At 55.5% G+C, this 24,214-nt stretch overlaps 1 protein-coding gene across 1 annotated transcript in view; it reads right to left on the bottom strand.

The window, feature by feature from the left end:
* Positions 1-250: 250 nt before the first annotated feature.
* ABHD2 (abhydrolase domain containing 2, acylglycerol lipase) overlaps positions 251-24,214 on the bottom strand; it is a 35,220-nt gene continuing 11,256 nt past the window's right edge. Inside the window, exons 2-11 of the mRNA XM_081124369.1 lie at positions 23,487-23,576; positions 20,824-21,023; positions 9,986-10,161; positions 8,020-8,187; positions 6,422-6,605; positions 4,652-4,744; positions 4,085-4,195; positions 2,875-2,944; positions 1,939-2,023; positions 251-1,603 (exon numbers count right to left, since the gene is read on the bottom strand). Coding sequence (XP_080980495.1) covers positions 1,410-1,603; positions 1,939-2,023; positions 2,875-2,944; positions 4,085-4,195; positions 4,652-4,744; positions 6,422-6,605; positions 8,020-8,187; positions 9,986-10,161; positions 20,824-21,017 — 1,275 coding nt within the window. The 5' untranslated portion in view covers positions 21,018-21,023; positions 23,487-23,576 and the 3' untranslated portion in view covers positions 251-1,409. The remainder of the gene's footprint in view (positions 1,604-1,938; positions 2,024-2,874; positions 2,945-4,084; positions 4,196-4,651; positions 4,745-6,421; positions 6,606-8,019; positions 8,188-9,985; positions 10,162-20,823; positions 21,024-23,486; positions 23,577-24,214) is intronic.

Raw genomic sequence — 24,214 nt, 5'->3', positions numbered from 1 at the left:
CATTCAAGTCCCACGGGACTGGAGAGGAGAACTTGACGCTCCGAGGGACGCCCGTTTCAGAAGACACGCCTTGGAAAGACGGCCTCCGTCCGACAGGCTACGGCAGGCTGCTGGACCAGAAATCTGCTGGCAGAACAACCCGGGAAGAGCCTTCTCCAGACTCAGGCCCCACTTTGGAACTGTTTGGTATCAAAAGCCAGCGTTAGCCAGAGACCTGGGCTAACAAGTCAAATGACAAATAAGCGCAGAATGAAACAAAACCCCAGAAACTTCTTTATATAAGATGAAGAACAGTGGGGAAAAACGAAACAGGAATGCAGAGGATGACATCCACACGTTTCGACTGGGAGGGCAGCTCCGGGCCCCCCGGGGGACCTTCTCTTAACCTCAGTGGAGTGAGGCTGTCACTGGGCTTTGGGACGGGTACTGACCTCGGCAATCTACCTGGTCCAAGTCCCTCATTTCGCAGGTGGAGAGACTCAAGTGCAAGGGGACTTTTCCAGGGTCATAGAGCCGGTGGGCAGTCAGGGGCAGCCCGGCCCTTCCCAAGGGGGCATCTGCACACCACAGGCCTTGCTGCTCCGGAGGCCCCGGGAGCCAGGCTACACCTCCGACTATAGATTTTAAAAAAATGAGCTACCAAGAGGTTTCTAATTTAAAGGCCTTGAAGACAGCGGTTCCCAAGTTTGCCTGGCGATGAGAATCACCGGGGGCGCTTGTCAAAAATTAAAATCCCCAGACCCCTTCCCAGGCTCGTGGACTCGGCGGGGAGGGACCTGGGAGGCTGAATTTTTAATAAGCGCCCCAGGTCACTCTCATCACCAGCAAGGGGCAGGGAAACTGTCTGAGGAGCAAGTGGGGGAGAAACTTGGCTCGTGACTCAAGGGAGTTGACTCTGCCACATCCGAGGCCACACGGCAGCGGAGGGGCCCGGGTCCCCAGGCTCCGGAGCTGACCTGCATCTCCGGCAGGGGCCTGGGCTGCTGAGCGCTTTTCCAGGCCTACGTAAGGACACAGGCGGCCGCCCCAAAACAACAGGCATCCTCCACTGCTTTTGGGGGCAAAGCCTTCTGATTGGCAAAGCAAAACTGCCGCTCCGACAACGGTTTTTTCATAAGGAAACTAGATGTAATTGGCTTAAAGCGATCACGTTGATGCTGCAACTGGACAGGCGGGCGAGGAGCCTGCTGCTTGTCACCTCGGCTAACAATGCAATGGAGAGAAGAGTAACTAAGCACAAAAATAGCCTGGAGCTCCCGGGACGGCCGCCCACCCCGTGGCCGGCGGTGGCCCCCCCGCAGGTGGCGTGAGGTCAGATCCAGGTCACGGAGGGAGAGGGGGGACCTGAAGCGGCCGGCGGCGAGGGCCGCGGTCCCGAGGGGCTCGGCCGGAGCGCGGGGTCCGGCGGCTCACTCCCGCTCGGCCGCCGGCTCGGCCTCGGCGCACTGCAGCTTGCTGCGCTCCCACTGGCAGACGGCGTTGGCGTACTCGACCAGCAGCTTGTCCATCCAGGTCAGGGGCTCGGGGAACAGCATGGAGCCCTCGAAGAAGCCCAGGTGGCCCCCGTGCATCGGCAGCACGAACATGACGTTCTCCCGCTTCTCTGCAGGCGGGAGGCAGCCGTGAGTCCCCGCGCGGGCTGGCTGGGCGGGCCGGCCGGGGGGCCCCGGGGGCAGGCCACCCACGAGGGCACCTGGGTGCCCGGCCTCCGCTCACGTAAGGGAACCAGGCCCCTGAGACAGTCTCAGAGAGCAGGGGACTCTGCTCTGGCCCATGGGTATCAATGACGGAGCGCGAGGAGCCCGCCAGGCCCACCGCAGCCCCAGGACGGCTGGGCCAGGCCCACTGAGAGCACCGCCAGGTGACATCGCGGAGCAGGGACAGGCGCTGGGGCAGTCGGCTGAGCCCATGGGGGGGCGGCAGGAGGAAAACACGTACCTGAGAGAGACTTCGGAATGGTCAGGAGGCTCTCGTGTACCAGGGGGTCATCGGCGGCGTTCACCAGCATGAGGGGCACGTAAATCTGAACCAGGAAAATAAAAGGAATTGAATTCAACGGTCGCTCCCCTTCTGCAGACCCCACTGAGGGGCTTTGCACGGTCCCAGGAGCAGGCTGGTCCCGCACTGCACCGGAGGCCGCTCTGGGATTAGCACACGGAGGCCACGCGGGGACCCGAGTGAACGGCGGGTGGGGTCTGAGCTTCCTGTGGGGACGGCCGGGAGGGCGCCGTGACCCGGCGGGGACGCCTGGGAGGGCGCCGTGACCCGGCGGGGATGGCTGGGAGGGGACGGCCGGGAGGGCGCCGTGACCCAGCGGGGACGCCTGGGAGGGCGCCGTGACCCGGCGGGGATGGCTGGGAGGGGACGGCCGGGAGGGCGCCGTGACCCGGCGGGGACGCCTGGGAGGGCGCCGTGACCCGGCGGGGATGGCTGGGAGGGGACGGCCGGGAGGGCGCCGTGACCCGGCGGGGATGGCTGGGAGGGGACGGCCGGGAGGGCGCCGTGACCCGGCGGGGACGGCCGGGAGGGGACGGCCGGGAGGGGACGGCCGGGAGGGCGCCGTGACCCGGCGGGGATGGCTGGGAGGGGACGGCCGGGAGGGCGCCGTGACCCGGCGGGGACGCCTGGGAGGGCGCCGTGACCCGGCGGGGACGCCTGGGAGGGCGCCGTGACCCGGCGGGGATGGCTGGGAGGGGACGGCCGGGAGGGCGCCGTGACCCGGCGGGGACGGCCGGGAGGGCGCCGTGACCCGGCGGGGACGCCTGGGAGGGCGCCGTGACCCGGCGGGGACGGCCGGGAGGGCGCCGTGACCCGGCGGGGACGCCTGGGAGGGCGCCGTGACCCCGGGAACACCGCCGTCCGGGCCGCACTCACCCTGTGCAGGTACCGCATGCAGCTCTCTTCCTCGTAATACTCCTTCAGGGAGCTGTAGCCATGAAACTTCCTGCGGCACACAAGGGAAAAGGACACGAGGTGGGACGCTGCGGGGATTTCGTTCCCGCCCCAGCTCCTGCACTAACCGGTCACATCAGTGGAGATACACACGCACCAGAGGTGGGGTCCGGAGCACCGGCTTTGGCATCTGGGTTCCAATCCTGCCCCTGCCCCTGCCCCTGCCCCCTACTGGCTGTGTGACCGCAGGCGAAGGGCTTCGCCTCTCTGAGCTTCTCTGTAAAACAGAGCTAAGGGCAGGAGGCTGCCCGAACCGGTGCAGATCAAACTGCTACTACCCAGCACCGTCGCAACAGACAAGCTTTAGGGGGACAGCTGAAGGACAGTCCCTTTCGGGCCTCAAAAGCTCCAGAAGATGAGCGGGAAACGGAAATAAGCTCGGGTCGGCTTGTCGTCTCTCGTTAGACACACCTCCACGAAGTGAGGGTGGGTTAAACTCGTTCTCGCCTCCTGACGTGCCACCGGGTTCCTAGTTTCACAACAGGCATCTTTTCAAGGTCACTTGGGTAAGACAGTGACTAAGATCCCGTAAGAAAGACAAGCACGGATCCCGGACGCCCAGGTCAGTACCTGCCTATCTCTCGAGCGGACGTCAGCTGGCTTGAGACCAGGCCTAAAGGTACCAGGTGATTATTAAATAAAAACGGTGATTTCTTTTCAAAAGGGAACTAGGAGGTCAGAGGTCAACTTGACCTTCCCCAGCTAAGGCTGACCTCAGGCAGGGATGTCTTCACATCCCAAAGAAAAGGCTCCGTCCGTCCAGTTTTCCTGCGACACAGACCCCTCGGACTATTATTTTTTAACTTTTGATAAAGCCATACAAGGTACAAGAAATATTTCCCTTTCCTTCTACTCCACCGTAAACGCAGGTTACGGGCACCTGAGCTCTGCCGGGCGTGAAGCACACCGGCGGGGTGAGGACTGTGGAACCCGGGCGTGGGCACCCAGGCCCCGGTTCAAGCTCAGCCCGGCCACGCAGGGACACAGGGCGAGGGGGCAGATCTTCTTAGGTTCCAGGAGAAACTCGAATTTTCATTTGCTGTGAAATCTCCTGTTGTTTTTAAACACTGGACATTTATTTATTCAGAGAGGAAAATAAAGCCCGCAACACTAAAAGCGCGCAAGGACACACCTCATCACATTGTCATCGATCTGCATCAGGGACGTGGCCATGTAGAGGCGGCTCAAGTCCGAGTCCTCCAGGCTCTGGGGCTTCTTTACGTGGTCTCCAAAGAGGGCTTGTCTGGAATGAGACGCGAAAGCGAGCAGAGAATGCAGGTGAGAAACCAAACAAGTCGTCACGCACGCTGGACACCGGTGATGCCCGCGACGACGCGTCCCCCTAGTATTTACTGCGAGCTCCCGCAGGCGGGGGCCAGGGGCGCACCCACCGGAGGCCTGTGAGCAGGAGAGAGGCAGGAGGAGCGCAGAGGCCTGACGCCACCCTCTGCCCCAGGCGCTGGGCCCCTGCCCCACGGCCGCCTGGTCAGACGCCCGAGGTCCCCAGACACAGGCATCCTCGGGAGAAAGGTCCCTAAGCGACGGCCAGCCCCCCTCAGCACTGCCTGAACGTGGGGCGGGATCCAGAAGCCGTCCCTCCTCTTGGGTGTATTGGGCCCGGTGAGAGCAGCAAGCGGTCCGGGGAACCCGGGAGCTGGGGACAAGCCGGTCCCCAGCGGGCACCTGCGCCCCGACGCACCTGTGCGAGAGGATGATCTTCTTCATGTTGTCGGCCATGAGGAAGTTGTAAAAGCGCCGGCACTGGTCCCACTGCATGAAGGTCTCCTGGGCCCTGGACGGACAGTCGACAGGCGATACCGTGTGAGCTTCGGGTGATTCGGCGTTTACGCAGCTTACCAAGCGCACGCCGCCCAGCGGACCCTGCGGGCTGCACCCTGTGGCTTATCTGCCTGTAACTGCACGTCTGCACCTCCTAGGCCCCCCTTCACCGGTTTCGCTCCCCCCCCCCCAGCAACCATCGGTTTAGGTTCTCAGCTGCGTAAACCTTCAGGGCCTCAGCTCCAAGGCCTAGTTCACCGGCTGCGCGGCTCGCGCGCTCTTGGACCAGCAGGTGGCGCTGCCGCGGCGAAACCGAAAAAGGCCACTGTGGTTTGCGATTTCGTTCCTTGGAAAGGACGCGAGAAGAAATGTCCGACACCCGCCTGCCTAGCAAACCCAGCGCTCTCAACACAAGGTCGCTGTTCACAGGACTCTCGGGGCACTGGGCTCCGGAAGGGGCTCTAGAGGTTCCAGTTTTACGGACGACCGACGGCTCGACGAAAACCGAAACCCGGACCACGCGTCGGGTGACAGCAGGCGAGGTCCTCAGGCCCCCCAGGCCCTGCTCCCTTGAGCCCTGCGGCAGGCCCGTTGCTCCCCTGTCGTCCGTCTCAGGGGACTGGGCAGATGGGACTCTGGTTAACTCTGGTTATATGATGGCCTTGACCTGGGGGCTGAATACTTCTGGTCAAGCCCTCCAGGGAGCAGAGAGGAGCGAGGGGGGGGGTTAGTGCAGGAGGACCAGGGACTGACCTAGTCCTGCCACACTGGAGCTGGAGAGACCACTGAGGTCCCCGGGCCCAGGGACCGCTAAACATGGTTAAAATATCAGACGTCACTGTGACATGTGTGCAAATGCAGGTCCCTGGCCATACGCCCCGGATTCATGAATCGGAACCTCCGGGGGTGGGGCCCGCGAAACTGAATTTCTTTCTAACACAATCCTCCAAGTAACTGTTAACGAAGTGAGACAGTCACTAGTCCACCAGACTGGTCTTTGTCACCCACTGATCTAACCCATTCACACTGGATGATGATGGTGATTGTCACTGACGCACTTTCTGATCGTGAATACCCCTCAGAAATACAAAAGACACCCTAACGGAGAGGGAACAACGTGAATGCCCTGGAAGAGTTTGCAGAGGGGGGGGTGTGGTGACTCGAGAGGTCGGGGACTCAGAGCGGACAGCAATCCCCTCCCCAGGGCTCATCCTTGGGGGCTCTGCTGGCAGGAGACTAAGGGGCGAGATCAACATTCACCCGGCAGGTCATCTCCTTTGTGAGAGATGAATATTTGAAGGGAGGGCACAGATTAAATGACTGCTACGGATCCTCCCAGGTGCCACCTGAGACTCGACTCCTAGGGGGGCAGGAGGAATCTGGGATCCTACGGCCCAGCTGTCAGACGCTGGCTGGCCGGGCTCCCGCGTCCTTTCATAACCTGGTCGTACAAAACTCCTGCAGCACAGACAGACGCCTTTCCACAAGGACTCCACAGGGAGACCGCAGCTCTCGGGGGACGCTGGCTCATTTGGCTACAGATCTGCATATCCCAGGCTTAAGGGGTCTGACAGGGCAACTGCCGTGTGCGATGTGGAAGCAAATGACCCACTGGGGCGTCTCGACAGACAGGCGCCAACGGGAGGACCCGACGGGAGACAGAAGCGGGGGCGCGGGAGGGGGCACTCACCTCAGCGCGCTGTACCCCTGGCACACGCTGACGCAGCACAGGACCTTGTCCTGGTTCGCCTGTCTCTCCCCCAAGTATTTGCACACGATGTTGCCGCCCAGGCTGAAGCCCACGACGACCAGCTGGGTCAGGGGGTAGGTCTTCTTGATGTAGTTGACCATGGCTCCGAATTCCCAGGTGCAGCCTGTGGGCAGGGAGGACACGCCATCACGTCGGGGGCGACAAGGACTGGGGAGGACGTGAGCTGCAGGGTTACTAGACGGGAGCCAAGATATTAAGAGAGAGAGAGAGAGAGAGAGCCCGGGCGGTGTGGCTCAGCGGTTCGATTCCCGGTCAGGGCCCAGGCCCTCACCCTGACTGGGAATCAAACCCAGGACCTGCCGGTGCACCGGGCACCGCTCCACCCAACCTAGCCACACGGGAGGGCGATTTCTTCATAGAAGCCTTCCTCCCTCACCATCTGACTCCTTCTAGACACGCCTCTCTTTCCTCGGGGTGCAGACTAATTATCTGAGACCTAGAGCAGATGTTCCGATGTCACCGGGCAGGTACAGGCCTCGGATTCGCCGCACTGCTGAGGAGCAATTACAGCTAATTGTGTTGGCACCTTGGGAGCCTCCATGTAATTAAGTGCAAACACGTCCGATCTGCATGAAGGGCCAGCCCTGCTTAGTGCCCGACAAGCTGCTGGGTGTTTTCTGAAGAGCTGCCATCTCTCCCCGGCAAGGGACAGGCAAGGACATGGTGTGTGCCCGGCTCCGGTGCCAGCCTTCTGGTAGGTAGGTGCTGGGTCCTCCTGGGATCTCGTCCGGATGTTGGTCCCCGACCCCCTCCGCGCCTGGGAGCCCCTTCCTGGCTCCAGCAATCTGTGCTTTAACACTAGGAGGGTTCTATGAGGTTCTGCGTATCTAATCCCCACGGCATTAGCACCAGTAACAGGATTTGGGTCTCTAATCTTGCTGCAGCTTTTTAAAGCCAAGATGAAACAGGAGACGCTAACGTGGCCTCAGAGAGGCGAGGACTGCATCTCGGAAAGGCCGCCTGCTGGGAACAGGACGGTCCTTTCTCCTCAGGCTCCCACCCTAAGCAAAGGCAAAGCTAAGGCTGCCCAGGGCCACCGTTTCCAGCGTCACCAACGTGACTAAGCAGGTTAAATACGGGGGCCTGGGGAGGGGCTGTTCCTTGGGGCTGGAGACGCTGAGTCACCGCTGTGCCCCGCACACCAGGCCGGGGCCTGCACAGGCGGGTGTGTCACCGGTGTCGGCCGGTAAGGAGTCTGCATCAGGTGGGGGGAGGGCACCCCGAGGCCTCAGCGTGTGACTGCATTTGGAGAAAGGGCCTTGCAGGAGATGATTACGTTAAAACGGGGTTGTCAGGGTGGCCTCTGATGCAATATGCCTGGTGTCTTTATATGACCTCCCCCTGTGAGTTTCAGGTTCCTCCCATGTGAGACGGGGGGGGGGGGGGTACAGGGCCCGTCTGTGGGCCCCCAGCCACCCACAGATGAGCACAAATTTCACACTGAGAACAGAAAGTCACTGTCGCTCGCAGTGAGGACAGAAGCAGGGAGACCCCAGGCGGCCGTGCGCCCCGCCTACCGTAGGTGAACATGCGGGGCGAGGTGAGCTCGATGTTGGGCAGGGCGCCCAGGTGGTTGAGCACGGCGCAGCGATAGCCGTTCTTCTGGGCATAGTCCACGAAGGTGCGGATGTACTGCTTCTCGCTGTGATTGGCGATTCCGGGGCAGATGACCATGGTGATGTCATCTGCGGGGCGGAGAGAGAGACCCCGGTGTGTCCAGTGAACAGCGACACAGTGAACGGACACAGGCAGCCTGGCCGGTGTTACTACTGACCAACCGTGAACGTGACGTTTCTGACAACTTTCAGACTTCTAGTGACACGGGAAAATACTTTATTTATAACGTAATAGCTAATAATTCAGATGTTGGAAAAACAATGTGTAGAACAGGAAGAAATGGAACGAAATGCTAATGGTATTATGCTGGGTGGTGGGATTATAGGTGATTCTTGTTTCCTTTCAAAAATGTTTCTGTAGTATCTAAATTTTCTACAATGAGTATTTATTCCTTTCGTAGATAAAAGTCAGAAAAAAAATCATAAAAGGGAAGACAGGTTGTTTTCCTTAGAGCGTTTCTTGGATGCGAACCCTCCCTCCCCCAGACCCACCGTCATCAACCCTTTCTGGGGACACGGGTCATAGAGTGAGAAAGACAAAGAATCTCAGTTTTTCCCCTTCAACTTCCCACCCCGTCCTGGTGGGAAAAGAGTGGTCTGGCTAAATTACATTCTGTGCTTTCATTTTAAAAGTATGAGTATTAGAAACAAGAGAAAAACACACACGTAACTGGGTATGGCACAGACATAAATATTTGAAAGATCAGCTACGAGACTGATAAACACAATGTGAGCTCCTAACCTATCATTTATTCGTTCCTCCTGTGCCTGTTTACTGGGAACCTGCCGTTGGGACTCTGGGGAGTCCTACTTTCCAGCAGACAGACAATAAACAGCTACACGAATAAATTTAGAGAGTGGCGGGTCCCCTCGAGCACCGACGCGGGAAGGCCTGATGGATTTACAGGGAGGGAAACGCGCGTTAGGGAAGGCGGGGAACGTCCTCTGGGGAGGTGACATGGGGGCTGAGGCCTGAATGACAACAGGGGGCAGCCATGAGAAAGTCTGGGGAGGGGCCCCAGACAGACTGGACATAAATTAACCTTGGTCACTAGCTACTCAGCAGTTCTATTACTTTAAGTGACTGAGACTTATATGTTTACTGGAATCTACCCATAAATATCGACTGAGCTCCTATAAAAAACCCACGTGCCTCTGCACACTAAGAACTCAAACTCAGGCTCTCTCCGGGCGGGAGCGGCACGTGGAAGGGGCTGAGTCTAACTCCACTCCCTCCAAGTCCTCACTCGGAAGTGTTTTACGAGCGTCTACTGTGCAGGCTCCACCGATCAATGGGAATGAGAGGTGCTTCTGAGAAACAGGTGCCCCGGATCCCCGCCTGATAAACATGATGTTAATGTGTCATTTCGTACATGGGAACCTCAGCAGAGGGTGCCCGAGGGCCTTCGTTATCTGCTTGTTACCCAACAAACACACCCAGCCTACGCTGCATCCCTAATTCAGCTCCTTCAGTAACGTGACGAGGGGTAGATGAGATGGTTATACACGTAAAGCAAGTAGAACAGTCTCGCTTCTGTTGTGTCCTCAAACCAGAGGCCTGGAACTAGGGGGCCTGGGCTCCGAGTTCTCCCGCATCCCCCACCCCAAGCTTCTCTCACAGGAGAATTAAAAACGGTATTGGACAATGCCTTTAGGCTGCACACGGTGACTGGAGAGCTCAGGGTGCACCTCTTCCCCGCCAGTTGCTCCTAAGTGAGGTATCTCAGCAGACTTCCCACCCGGCCCTGGATACAACGCACAGATGGATGGTAAGAGTCGGTAGCAAGAGCCTGCACCCAGTGCTCCCTCGCTGCCTAGTGCTCCTTCTCGGAGTCATGGCCCAATCCTACGCCCTAACCTCGCTCACCTCCAACACAGTGCTCAGCCAAGGGCTCGAAGAGGTCGAAGGTGGAAGTGGCCCCGTCGGACATGGTGATGAACTTCCGGTGCCCATACGGGTGTGGCGACCTCACCCTTCCCATCTTCCCGTACAAGGCTGTTTGGATGTGTCCACTTTTCCCCCAGATCAAGGGCGGAATGTATCTAAGAAAGAAGGAGACGAGAGGTCAATCTTCTCCACATTCCTTGAATAATGCTCTACAAACCCTCTGAGCAAACGAATTACAGCTATTTAAGATTTTTTTTTTCCTGACAAATTCTGTACACTAAACATAAATGAGATATTTTTTAAACCTTACATCCATGCCACGACTTACCCTCTTTCCCATTTATTAATACATCCTGCATCAGATTAGCTTTAGAAACCAACCAGGACATGCTTATAGGGACAGGATTTCAAATTTAGGGTGTTCAGTAATTCAACACGGGTTATTTCCATACGTAGAATAAAAAGGAAGCAAGTAATACGTTCTAAACACATGCTACACGACGGGGCCAGTCTCATTATCAAATGAGCTCATGTACACAGAACAGCACAGAACCTACACTCACCAAATGTTCACTTCTTTGCCTTCCCCAATATTTCCTTCTGTGACTCCTACAGTCTTTAAAAACGGATTGCCCTTAAATCTGCGTATTGTTTATAAATGAGTAAATGCACTTTTTCCTAACAGCCAATTGTCCTTCCACCGTAAATGGCCCATCCTTTCACTACTGATTTCAACTGTCACTTCAAATATGTACCAAGTTTCCAATGACATATTTAGACTTGTTCCTACATTCTCTGTTCTGGTCCTTCAATCTTTTTGTCTGTTCTTATGTTTCATCACCACAGCTCTTTGGAACATTTCGAGAGTTGACAGAGCAGGCCTCCTCCGCTCTCCTCTTTGAACATTTCTTGGCAGGTTTTTGGCATTTTATTTTCTGGATGCACTCTAGGGGCAGCTCGGTCTGTGAAAATCCTGGGGGTTTTCATCGGAAACAACAGCACACACATTTTACCTTGGGGAAAACCGGCATCTGTACGATTGTGACTTGTCCCATTCAAGAGCACAGCGCGTCTCTCCATTCCTTGGGTATTTACGTCCTACCGTAAAACTTTACAGCTTGCTGCATGTCAATGATCAGTTTTTACTACACTCATTGGCATGTGCTTCTACATGCACCTTTTTTTTTTAAAGCTATTTTTAGAGTTAGCATCTGGGCTTGTTTATCCCTAACTCCCTGAAAGCAGAGAGAGGCGGTGTCTTCTTGTTTACTCACCATATGGGGCTTTGTGTGATGTTGTGCTGTGGCCGGTGGTTAGTAGACGCTTGTCACTAAGAAAGTAGCTTGACCACAGCACAGTGGAGAGGCCAGCCTGTCCCTATCTTCGGAACCTACTTGTAATCGACATCTGGCTGTGCCAACAGAAAGCTGAGCTCAAGGCCCTCGTGAGTGTGTGTGTGTGTGTGTGTGTGTGTGTGTACACATGTGTGCGTGTGCACAAGCTTCTGTGCATACAGGGGAGGCGAGGAAGCAGGGATGGGGCAAAGCCCTTTAGAATTTAGCAGAACATTTTGTAGATACTTTTTTAAAAAATATGTTTTTATTGATTTCAACTGCCTCCCGCACGCCCCCTGCTGGGGATCAAGGAGCCGGCAACCTGGGCACGTGCCCTGACCGGGAATCGAACCACGACCTCCTGGTTCCTGGGTTGATGCCCAACCACTGAGCCCCGTCAGCCGGGCCATTTTGTAGATCTTTATCCTGAATCCTGACCTGCCTCCCCTCCCCTTCATGGGCCTCAAACTCAGGACTCTTGTTGCTCCCACCACAGACCCCTGTGGCTCCCTTAGAGGCCTCTCTGCCCCCATCCAGCCTGACTGACCTGAAGCCAGCGTGTCTTTTGTGAGCCCACCCCACTGGGCTCCCCCTTCCACTAGGCTACAGCCCCCTGGAAGGCCCTTCTTCTCAGGAAGCCAGATGGGGAGTGGACCCTGCATCCCGTCACCCCAGTCCTGCTGGGGCAAGACTGAGGCTGGGAAATGGCTTCATCATCAAGTTCAGAAACAAACATCTTGGGTCTTTATCTCAACTGGCAAGTGGCGTATTGAACTTCTAAAAGACTTACTAACAGGCTCATCACAAATACTCTGTGGTCACGGCATTTCCCCCCGGAGGCTAACACTTCCTCGTCTCACATTGCATTTCACTGCTGTTGCTGGATGCTCTGTGCCCGAATTCCAGGCTTCTGCACAGGAAAATTCCAGTGCAGAGGCTGGCTTGTTTTTGCCCGAAATGACCAAAAGTGGCCATATGACAAAGAGAGAAAACATCTGTTCCTGTAACTGGTTTCTAAACACTGGACAGAGGCCATGGGGGCGGCTGGCACCTCCACGACCTGTGGTGTGAGCTACAAAGCCCAAATGTTAGAGAGAACGGACACACAACTGAATTACAATAAAACGGCTTAAAAAAAAAAAAAGCCACACTCTTTCCCTCCAAGGAAAAATAAACTCCATGTTAAAGTTCAGAGGGCACCCGTTAAAACATCTCAGGATTATGTTTGTGTGTTAAATACATCTGATCCCTTTCTCTGCCTGTTCTACAAACAGTGGTCAGGACTGGTCGGCCTCCTCCCCACACAGACGGAAGCAGAGCCCTCTCTCCACCCCCTTCTGTCCCAGCCTGGTTTTGACACTATGCTTTATATGGGCTTGGAGTTTACAAAAAGGCTCCAGGGCTCACCCCACAAAGGCCATGCACTGGAGAGCTAGTCCTGCGGAGAGCCAGTCTGGACAGCACACACAGAGATGTCAACAGTCTGCCCTTCGGCCAACCCGGGACTGCCCTTCCATCGCTTCTCAGCCCAAGACCACCTCAAAAATCTCTGCATAGGGGCCGGGAGGAGGGAAGATGAGCGCTGAAGGCTCACGTCTCTGCTACTGTTCCTAGTGGGGGGAGCTGGAACAGCTTGCTGTGGGGTCCCCGCACTACCTACAGGGATGCCCTTCAGGACACTGTAATCAAGACATGACTGTGAGAACTGAGATCTGACATTCAACACAAGCACACGTCTTTCTGTGATGTGCAGAATTCAGAAAATGGCAAGCAATGACGCTAGAAAAATGATGGGTTCTTAGAATATTTAATTAAAAATATGCTTCTTTTGTTTGTCGGGGGGGCACTAGCACCCCAGCCCCACTGTCCATAGTAAAACATATCAAAAAGCTACAAATATGCTAATAGCATAACCATTCGGGATGGTCAACACACCAGAACGGACTGAAATATGAGTAAACACATCCTGACATTTAGTACGAGAAAAAAAGAGCATTTCAACAAGCTGGGGAGCCATGGGCTGTCCAATAAAGGATGCTGGGCAAAGGGTAGCATCTAGAAAAGTATTAAGTTGGAGCCACGCTGTGCACCAGGATAAATTCCAGAGGATCAAACATTTCAACATAGAAAACGAAACCATAAATGTGCTAGAAGAAACTGTAGATTTTTTTCACTACCGTACCAGGAAGAAGACCTTTCTGAAGAAAACAGACATCCCAGGAGCCATAAAGGAAAGAATCGAGAGGTTTGACTATGCAAACATTCAAAAATTCTGCATGGCAAATGCCACCGTGGGCAAGGCCACAGGACAAAGTACACACCAAGGACAAAAATTTGCAACTCATGACACAAAAGGCTGATTTCCCTAGTGCTCAGATGATTAGGAAGAAGACCAGTGGCCACCAGAAGAATGGGCAGGGCTCACAAAACAGGAAATAAAAGCAGTTCTTGCCCGGCCGGGCGTGGCTCAGCGGTTGAGCATCGACCCAGGATCCAGGAGATGGCGGTTCGATTCCCGGTCAGGGCACAGGCCCGGGGTGCGGGCTCCTCGATCCCCAGCAGGGGGCGTGCAGGAGGCAGCCGATCAATGACTCTCTGTCATCACTGATGTTTCTCTCTCTCTCCCCCTTAAAAAAAAAAACCAAACAGTAGTTCTTAACTGTAAACAAGAGGCTCAAGCCTCTTTCACAAGAGACAAATTAAAGCACAGTGAGAAAAAAATATTTACCCACCCGATTGGCAAATATCAACAAGCAGGAGAGCCTCTGTGTTGGCAAGGTTTCGGGGAAACAGACACTCCTTTGGGGCCTGTGGGACAGCCTGAGGGCACCAGGTAACACAGTTTCCCAGGCACACAACCTCTGACCCCACAGTCCCACCTCCAGTCCACCCTACACGGGCGCGCATGATGTAATTACAAAACTATCGACGGCAGCGCTGGGAAGCAAAAGGTTAGAAATAAATCAACCCCCCACCTAGGAAACCGGTCACACAAATGACGGTCCAACTGAGCGGCCAGGGCACGCATGGGGGAAGCTCTTCCTACACTCTGTGGAAATCAGTGATATTCCAGGAGAAGAGGCACGGGGCAGGGCGGGAGAGCACACAGCTTACTGCTGTTTCTGCAATAAAGGAACAGAAGTGTGTGTGTGTAACCGGTGCTTTTGCAATCAGACTGGAAACATTACTTGAAGGGAACTGGACAGTGGCTGGGGGAGTGTTTTAATGTAAATGTACGCCCTGTTTTTTAGAAATAAACATAAGCCCGGCTGGCGTGGCTCAGCGGTTGAGCATTGACCTAGGATCCAGGAGATTGCGGTTGGATTCCCGGTCAGGGCACAGGCCCGGGGTGCAGGCTCCTCGATCCCCAGCAGGGGGCGAGCAGGAGGCAGCCGATCAATGACTCTCATCATTGATGTTTCTCTCTCTCTCTCTCCCCCCCTCCCTTCCTCTCTGACATCAATAAAAATATATTAAAATAAAAAAATAAACATAAGCTCTGAAGGGGTTAAGGGAGCTTACGATAGGCACAACTATTACGTATCTCCTCTGATAAACACAGGCGCCCGCCGACGGCAGGCTGTATCACAACCTGGAGCTAGAGAGCTCCGGGGACGCACGGCCACCACTTGTTGAGCCTCGAACAGAAATGCAAGAGGAAGGAAGTGCTGCAGCTGCCCCAGAGCCGCCACAGTTCCAAGAAGCTGAAAGGAGCTGCTGTTGGCGGCTGCGGTTGAGCCCCGCCGAGCCGGCGGCCCTCTCCTGTGGCATGAGAACACAGAAAAATATTTCCTCAAACAGTCAACAGCCCTGCCCTTGTGGAAACTCGCAGCAGCCCAGGCACCGGCTCTTCACGCCCGTCCGCACACCAGGAGACCACAGAGATACGCAGTTCCAGAGAGTTCCGCCAAAGCAGAGTCCGTCTCTCTTTACACGCGAGGGACAGGTGGGCTGGGGTCAGCGATCACACGCAGCATCAGCACAAACCATGCACGACTTTGGAAACTGTGAAAGTCTCTGAGACGTGTACTCGGAGGCCTCGCAGTTAACTTGGTATCGACATGAAACAGCGAGACGAGACCTGGGCTGGGGCCTCAGAAGCTCCTGGAGCCTGGAGCTTCAGGTCTCCAGCTCGGTGTCCCTCTGCTTGGTCACCTGCCCTCCACTCAGAGCCGTGGGCACCAGCTCGGTGACGGGACCTGGGCCACACGTGCAGACAACACCCAGGGCACAGCGAGCAGAGGGCAGACAGAGCGGCAGGTCCAAAGCCCGCACAAAGGAGATGTTTGGGAATTGCGAGAGAGGCGGCCAAAGTCGAGTCGCATGAAGAGCCACCGAACTGGGGGGTCACCAGCGCAGTGGCCGCGGGGTCAGGGCAAAGCAGCCGCAGGGAGGAAATGGGCCAGATCTGCGAGGCCTCGGTCATCTCGTCGCCCGGCAGGCTGGCCAAAGGCCCACAGGCCAAAGCAACGAATGCGTGGGGGTGAAAAGCACCAGCCTGCGGAGCAAACTCAGTTTCCTCCCAGAAGCCCTTGCTGAGGGGATGGCGCTGACCTCTGCCTTCCCTCATCCGGACCCTTCTGTGCACGTCACCGATCCTTCGGGACCACGCAGGACCCCAGCATCCAGGCCGCCGCAGCACCATCCCCCCCCCCAAGCCCCTTTATCACTCATCTCAATTTCTCACTCGGACCCTCGGTCACACAGGCTCCTACCACAGCCATCTGCAAACGCTGGCGGGCACTGACTGCTGGGAGAGAGAACTCGGTACAGTCTCTGTCCTTTAGCCTCTCAGGACACAGCTGGGGAGACGAGAGGCACACACGGAGACGTGGTTGCATCCTGTCGTTAGGCAGGAGCCGGGGGACAGAAGCGGGGAACGTGGCAGAAGGCTGAAGGAGCTGGGTGACAGGGCCTTGAGGGACACAGGATTTAGATGGACCGAGAAGGTGGCATTACGAGGGAAGGGCTGTGTGTGTTTGCGCTGGGGGCAGGGACTGCGTGTGGTATTCAGAGTGGACGGACCGGAACAGGTTACTAAACACTGACCGACGTATACCCACATATTTACTTTTCACCGAGAAGAATACTTTAAGGAAATACCAGGCAAGGAAAAGCCCGCGCTGTTCTGACGTGGCAGATTTCAACTTGTAAAACGCATACGGAGTTTCGGGTTAATAAGGGATTACTGCCCAAAAAACGGGATTACTGTTCAAGCTTCTGCGATCTGGCGGAAACACCGGCTCAGGGCCTCGCCGCCGGGAGACTCTGGGACTACGTGGCACTGGGAAGTCAGGCTGGCTGTGGCAATGGCCTCAGCAGCAGTGGAAAGATAGAAAAGTACATAAGCTGCTGCTCTGCGTGGCCTCTCCCTACGTGGATGACCGCTGACCTCTGACCTCCTGGGGAGCCTTCCCAAATGCGCTCTTAATGGCCACCTCCAAAGTTAAGTTGCCTGGCTGGACGCCATGTGCCCAGGATGAACTAGAGCCCCGACTCTATGATTAGAAGCTGACCCGGGGAGGGGACTTCGGGTGGCTCGCAAGCTGCCATCAGGGCTGACTCATTCCATGGCTCACGGTGACGTGGCATGTAGCACGTGGCACGGCAGGCGGCCTCCTGGGGCAGATGAAGAGCTCTGAGGAACACACGGCCCTGGGGAGAGGGCACTGCTAGGCCTGGCAGATGGTCATCTGGGTGGGAACGGGGATGGCATCTCATCGGGTCACGGGACAAATCAACGCGTCAAGGGTTCCAGCTTTCCGTAACAGTGACAGCTGGGCTTCCTAGAATTTTGTAGAGGGGGCAGATTTCCTTACAAGCCCAGGAAACTGCTTTCCTCAGCCCAGGCCCCCCAACAGACTCCAGGATGGTGGCCCTTTCCTTTCTGGCTTGGACGGCCTCCTGGATAAGTGACCTGCTAAGGCAGGGACGGCCCACATGGGCAACGTCCAAGAGTCGGATTAAACCTAAACCTCCCGCCCCCAGACGCACAGCAGGAGACAGTGAGTCACAGAGAGAGGAGGCAGGCGGCACATCCCTGACGTCTGGGCCTGAAAACCCCACATTCCGGGAAACCTATCAGTCCTGGGAGAGCCGGATGTCCGCTCAGTCCAGGAACAGAGGACAGTAAGTAGCCCAGATCCTGCAACTCAACCCTTTGACCTTGACAGTTTGGGTTTGGGCTATTTCATCAGAAGCACAAGTGATTTCAAGATGAAGTCACCTGAAAATATGACCTCATTGGTGCTAGTCATCAATCCTTGGTCTTTTTTTGTTTTTTTTTAATCCTTACCTGAGGCTATTTTTTCCCATTGTTTTTCAGAGAGAGTGGGAGGGGGAGAGAGAGAAAGAGAGACATTGATGTGAGAGAGACACGTTGACTGGTTGCCTCCTGCACATGCCCTGATCCAGGCTGGGGATCGAACCTGCAACCGAGGTACATGGCCCTTGGCCAGAATCGGGACCCTTCAGCCCGTAGGCTGACGCTCTAACCACTGAGCCACACCGGCCGGGGCCCTCCCTGGTCTTGATAAAGATGGTTTTTCAGTCTTCCCTCTGTCAAGAGCTCTCTTGCGATGGGAGGTTCCAGGTAAACGTGCTCTGAAGGCCTGGTGCCCACGTAGCTCGCACATCACCGACCCTCTTGTCAGTGGTCAGTGGCATCTGAGGAAATGTCCGCACAGTTCTTGAGATCAGGTCAATGTCAGTATTAAGACCCTGGGCAATTAGGAGCTTATCCTATGGAAAGGGCGAAGCTTCAGTGTTCGGCCAAGGAGGGGAGGATCTAAGTCTGATCTGGGATCTCTGCGAGCAGGAGGGAGTTAAGGGGCATTTAAGCCCAAGATAATGAAACGCTTTTCACCTTGAACTCGCTAGAAAGGAGCTGAGCTGGCCCCAAAGCTTCTACCGCGGGGGGTCCCAGGCGGCAGTGGGACCAGAAGGGAGCGCACGCAGCTGCATTGAGCGACGTTTTACTGAAGACGGACTGAACAGCCACCGTCCACATCGAGGCCCCTCGCCCTCGCTCCCCTGGCGGTATTGGCACTGCAGACGGGCACCTTCCAAAAAGGGGGCGAGGGGGGAGACGGCAGGGGGTGCAGGGGCACAAATCCACAGGCCTGTGCTCTTTAGATCTGGAAAACAGCCCCTTGCATGGCACTAGCAGGGGTCCGAGTTAGAGCTTCCCCCTAGAGCCCTTCCAACGCCCTTCCTAAGCTAGGCCAAAAATAGTGCGCATTGCACATCTGTGACAAACCACTATTTGTCCAGGCTTTTGAGGAAGAAGAGAGAAAAATGGGTATTTACGGTTAGGAAGTGAACATATATTGACAGCAACCGAGAGGGAGCTGGTATTGTCTGAGAGGAGAGTCAAAAACTGTTTTTCCTGCCTTATCGGAAATCACGAGGAAGCGGTTGTGCAGAAACCAATCGAAAAAGTGCCTTTAGAAAATTTCTGCAATGAAAAAGTTTTTCTAAAATGAGGCTTTTTTAATACCTCCCAACCATGGAGTCTCAGAGCAGTGGGAACACGCTGGGGAGACGCCCGTGTAGGAGGAAGGGCAAAGGGGCTCGTTGTGACAGAGGCGGGGGAAGGGGAGTCACAGGGGGGTCTCTCAGAATCCGCACCCTTGAAGTTTGTTCCCAGGATAAGAGGCATTTTGGTGCAGAGAGAAAGGAGGGGCTCTGGGGGGAGCCAGGGGCTACCGGCCCCGGGGCAGGCACTTCGTGGGCAGTGGGAGCTGCCACAGCCGGGGAGGCAGGACAGGTAGGCCGGGGTCACACTGAAGTGTGCCTGGGTGCCGGCCGCTCGGGTGGCACTGTGCCAGGGGAGGTGACTCGGGAAACTCCTGCGGAAGCCCAGGGAATGGTAGCTACACGGGTGAGTACGTATCAGAGGGTCCTGAGCTGTATACTTAGGGTCTGTGTACACACAGGGTTTTACAATATACGTGTTAAATTTCTTACTCAGAGAAAAAAAAAGGAAAATCCTATAGATTTTCTCATAATTCTGAACTGAGTTTTTGGCCTACGAGTTTCACTGAGAGCAAACACCTCTTGAGAACAAAAAAATGAATCACTAGGTAAATATTGACCTGTTGCTAAGTGAACGAGAAACGTATGGCCCCATCCCAGCAGCGTTTTCCTCTGGACACTGAAAAGGTTCACCCCTAACGCACGGCTGGGCCGATTACCTTAAAACAGACCAAAACACTGACTCGAATGCTGAAAGGGGAAACAAATCCCCGATTCTCCTGTTTTCAATGTCCACCTTTCATCGACTTTTTTTCTACCCCAGAACAGCAAGGGGAAATGTTCTGATTCCGCTCAGAAGTCGTAACAACCGGCTGCGGTCGGTCAGGGTTACTGAGTGACACCGCCGGCCTGTTGTAAATCAGTCAACTGAACTTTCTACCCAGACGGGTGTCTGTGGAGGCTGCAGACAGGCTTCCTCTAGAAAAAAAACCTTCAAAGTCCCCGGAGAAACCCTTTTACCCATAACAGACATGTTTCCTGCCCTCAGCTTCAAATAGATGAGAGGCGGTGACAGAAAGTGCAAGACGGCCTGGCCGGTGTGGCTCAGCGGTTGAGCCTTGACCTAGGATCCAGGAGATCGCAGTTCGATTCCCGCTCAGGGCACAGGCCCGGGGTGCAGGCTCCTCGATCCCCAGCAGGGGGCGAGCAGGAGGCGGCCGATCCATGACTCTCACCATTGATGTTTCTCTCTCCCCCCCTCTCCCCTCCTCTCACCTGCACCTGAAGGGAACCAAGTCTAGAGTCACAAACTTGGGCTCGCTGCCCCTCTCTGCTGCTCTGCAACCTCACATCGAAAGGAGGAAGGAACCCAACCCCAAAGCTGTTAAGAGGATTGAAAGGCCCGAGCCCTGAAGGGAGGCGCAGTTACTCAGAAGACATCAGCAGGGAAACGCTGACCCGCGTGTCTCCTGAAAACAGTCCGTGTGACATAAAATGTACCCTTTACGAGGGCGGTTTCCCCTCTCAGAAGCAGCGCTCCCCCGGCACGCAGGCCTGGGCCTCACGCAGGGACACCTGGCTCGCCTGGAAGGAAGGCACCCTGTTTAGGCGGTGGCATCTCTTAGCTCATGTCAGGCCATTTTTCACTGAGAGATGGCGAGGCCCCAACTCGTAAATCCGTGTCCTTTTGCTTATTAATTATTTTGGGTAGAGATGGTTCTTCTGTCCTAGCAAGAGGGGGCATTCGATACCCGGCTAGAATGCTGCCCAAGGTTTCTGTATCCACCTAAAAATGACCACCGTTTTCTGCAGTGTCCTTGTCATGAATGCTGACTCCAGGCAACCAAGATCGGATTCTGTCTCCTACCCCCCGAGATTCAGACCGAGACTCTGGCTGTTTGAACAGCCACGATGTTACCTTACAGTGGCCTGAAGGACACCCGGGACAAGGTTGGCTGAACACCACCCAGGCCAAGGGGCTCAGCAGGCGCGGGACAGGGTACTCACTCTTTGGTCAGAAGAGGACAGGACTTGAGCAGAAAGCGGGAGAGCCCCGAGTCCTGGAAGTAGAGGTCCGGGGGGGCGGTGGGGCTCTTCAGGTTCAGACAGCGGACGATCACGTACAGCACGGCGGCCACCGCGGCCAGCTTCACCCCGTCAAACACGGCCGGGAGCTCGGGGGTCTCCAGCATGGCATTCATCTTGGCCTGGGGAGCAGAGGCACAGGGTAGCTTTAGGGCTCAGCGAGGCGGGTGGAGCCCGCACGCGAGGAGACAAAGCCGGCGACGACTTGTCCCATCCAGATGTGTCCACAGGGCCCGCCCGGGTGGATTGCCATCAGCACCTTACAGCTGCCCGGGGACTGGCAACCACCCAAATCACAAACAGTCCTGGGCACTGATAAGCTGGGTCGGGTGTTGTTTTATTTAAATTTAATGAACCCCTTCTGAGTGAGATAAGCAAACTGGAAAACGCTGAGAATAGCATCCTTCAGGGAGTGGGAGAGCAGAGGACAGACGAGTGGCACCGGGAGTGGCACTCCAAGCCCTGTTCACGGGCAGCCTCAGGTCTCTGCACACTTAACCCACACGTCCCCGGTGCACCAGGTGTGTGGGAAGGTCCCCGTTTACAGCCGAGGACATGACGTGAAATGGGACTGCGAGGGCCCCCAGGCGTGGCTGTACTGCCCCCTGGCTCCACCCCTCTATTTTTAGAGCAGAATGAGATAAAGTCACCTGGGCCTGACTGGTCATCTGCTCCTCAGGTGTAAAGTTCAGAGCCAGCCCAGGTCACAGGGATCCTTGCTTCTGGGAGTTCCGGGCAGTGTGAAATGGAGCTCAGCCAATCCCCGCCCCCACGATTACAAAAATCGGCTAAAATTGTACCAAATTCAATTGCTAAGCCAAAATTAAAAACTGGAGGGAGGCCCGGCCGGCGTGGCTCAGCGGTTGAGCATCGACCTAGGATCCAGGCGATCGCAGGTTCAATTCCCAGTCAGGGCACAGGCCCGGGTTGCAAGCTCAATCCCCAGTCGGGGGCGTGCAGGAGGCAGCCGATCAGCGACTCTCATCATTGATGTTTCTCTCTCTCTCCCTTCCTCTCTCTAAAATCAATAAAGATATATTTAAAAAACAAAAACAAAACTGGAGTGAGAAAACTGCGTGCGCGTACCTGGCTCTTCCCAAGCTCTCTTACTATTTTATCTTCTGAAGCAGTTTTACCTCAATTAAGAGATACACACGTGGAGACACATACCTCCAAACACGTAAGACAAATATCCACGAAAAGCAACAAAAATCCAGTCTTTTCCTTGCTGCTCAGCAGAAAAACAGAACATCAGCTGTCACCTTAAAAACCAGGGAAGCCACAGGCTCACAGAACAAGAGAGAATGGGACTCTCCCGGCCAGGGTAGCTATGGCAACGGCTTCCCCTGAACCGGCTCCCGGTGGCCTCTGCCAAAAACAGGCGGCAGGAGGACTCAGCCGGCCAACAGCGCAGGCAGGGCGGGAGGGCAAAACAGCCTCCCAAAGACATGTTCGGGGCACAACCGACGGGCCCTGTCCAGCCCCTCAGCGAGGCCAGAGGGGATCAGAGGCCCTTTGCTAAAGTCCAGGTGACTTTGGCAAATGCAGGGCCCAACCGCGCTGCAGCTGACCTCGGGCAGGGCTCCGGACTCAGCGCGGACTGCAACCAGAGAGCGCAGCTCCTTAACTTGCCACAGGGCAAAGAATTTAATTTTCTCTCGTTCTTTAAAAATATGTCTTTATTGGTTTCAGAGAGAGGAAGGGAGAGGGAGAGAGAGACAGAAACGTCAGTGATGAGAGAGTCACTGATCGGCTGCCTCCTGCATGCCCCCCGCTGGGGATCAAGCCTGAAACCCAGGCCTGTGCCCTGACCGGCAATCGAACCTCGATCTCTTGGTTCATAGGTCGAGGCTGAACCGCTGAGCCATGCTGGCTGGGCAAGAATATAATTTTTAATAAACCATCCGACACAATTTTGCATCTAGGCTAGACCTCCAAATATACGGTCAGCTGCAGCCACCTTTGAACTTTTAAGAGCTGGCAGTTTCCTTAAAACTCAACCTCTGGGGACATGTCCCCCCCTCAAGATGAGCTATCTATAAATTCCTAAAACAAGGATTCTAAACTTGGGGTCTGTGGGTCCCCTACAGGATGCCAGGGCCCAGGAACCCCGTGGCAGTTTGTGTGATGCTTAATTTTCTGGAGAGGGGGGATCTGCAGAGTCAATCAGTTCTCCAAGGGGTCTGTGGCCTAAAACATCCACAGTACCGCATTCAAAGATGCTCCCGGGTTGAACCTGTGGCCCCAGCCACTTGCCTCATCAGGGCCCTGCCACCTGTGCCACTCAAGCCACCAAGAAACGCTCAGGATGATACAAGTCGTCACCATGGATTTTTAAGAGCCATAAACAAGACCTAGCGGGGCGTCCAGAATGCCTCTGACCTGACGCAGGTGCTCTTCTCGCCCCCGTGGTTGCAAAGAGAACAGAAGAGACCAGCAGGTGGCTCTACCAGTTTCCCTGTTGGTCTGGAGCAGACTCATCAAATAAAAGAAAAATAAAACAGCCCCCCCTCTCCGCTTCCCCTCCCTACCGACTAATGTGAGGGAGGTAGGAGAAGTAAAACAAGAGCCTGGACAATACGTACCTATGTCCTTTGTTCCTTGCTACTGGGAATATTCACTGCTGTACAGCTGGGCCGGGCAGGTCGGGTCTCTTCCTCGGATTTACCTAAAAGCTGAAGAGATCGGTGACAAGAAAGAAGCAATTTAATTGAAATACAAGCACATTCAGGTTTCCCTGCACCTCAGGTCTTGGGGGAAAAAGGCAGTTTCTGTAATTGACACGTGTGCCACACGCCTGCTGGGGGAAGGCTTTGTCGCCCCGCAGAAGGACGGGCCCTCTCTGGTTTCCAGGGCGAGTTATCTGGCGCCCTCAGAACTCTGGCTAAAGCAACTCGCCTGCTTTTACCCTTTATCTCGTGACATAATCTCCAGAATCGCAGGGGAGATATAGTCCCCGTGTAACCGAGGACATAGCTTAACCAGGCTTTAGGTCAAGACGGTGAGGGGGGAGAAGGCACAGAGGGGATAGATAAATGGTGATGGAAAAAATAAAATAAAATAAAATAAAATAATAATAATAAAAAGACAGCAGTCTGTTGCCTCACTGTTTCTCTTGCAGACATGCAGCAATGATGGAAAAAATATGAGCCGGGAAAAGTAAAAAGGCACAGGCGGGCTCAAAAACAAGGTGCCAGAAACAGAAGGGGGCTGGAGTAATGATGGGGGGGGCTGCAGGGCCTGCAGGGTCTGGGTCCTGCTGGCTGCAGACGGGCACCAGGAGCTAACTGCTCCCGTGAGACGGGGAGCCAGG

This window comes from Miniopterus schreibersii (assembly GCF_964146895.1).
Source record: "Miniopterus schreibersii genome assembly, chromosome: 22".
In the NCBI taxonomy this organism is placed as follows: Eukaryota; Metazoa; Chordata; class Mammalia; order Chiroptera; family Miniopteridae; genus Miniopterus; species Miniopterus schreibersii.
This window is presented reverse-complemented; position numbering and strand designations above follow the sequence as displayed.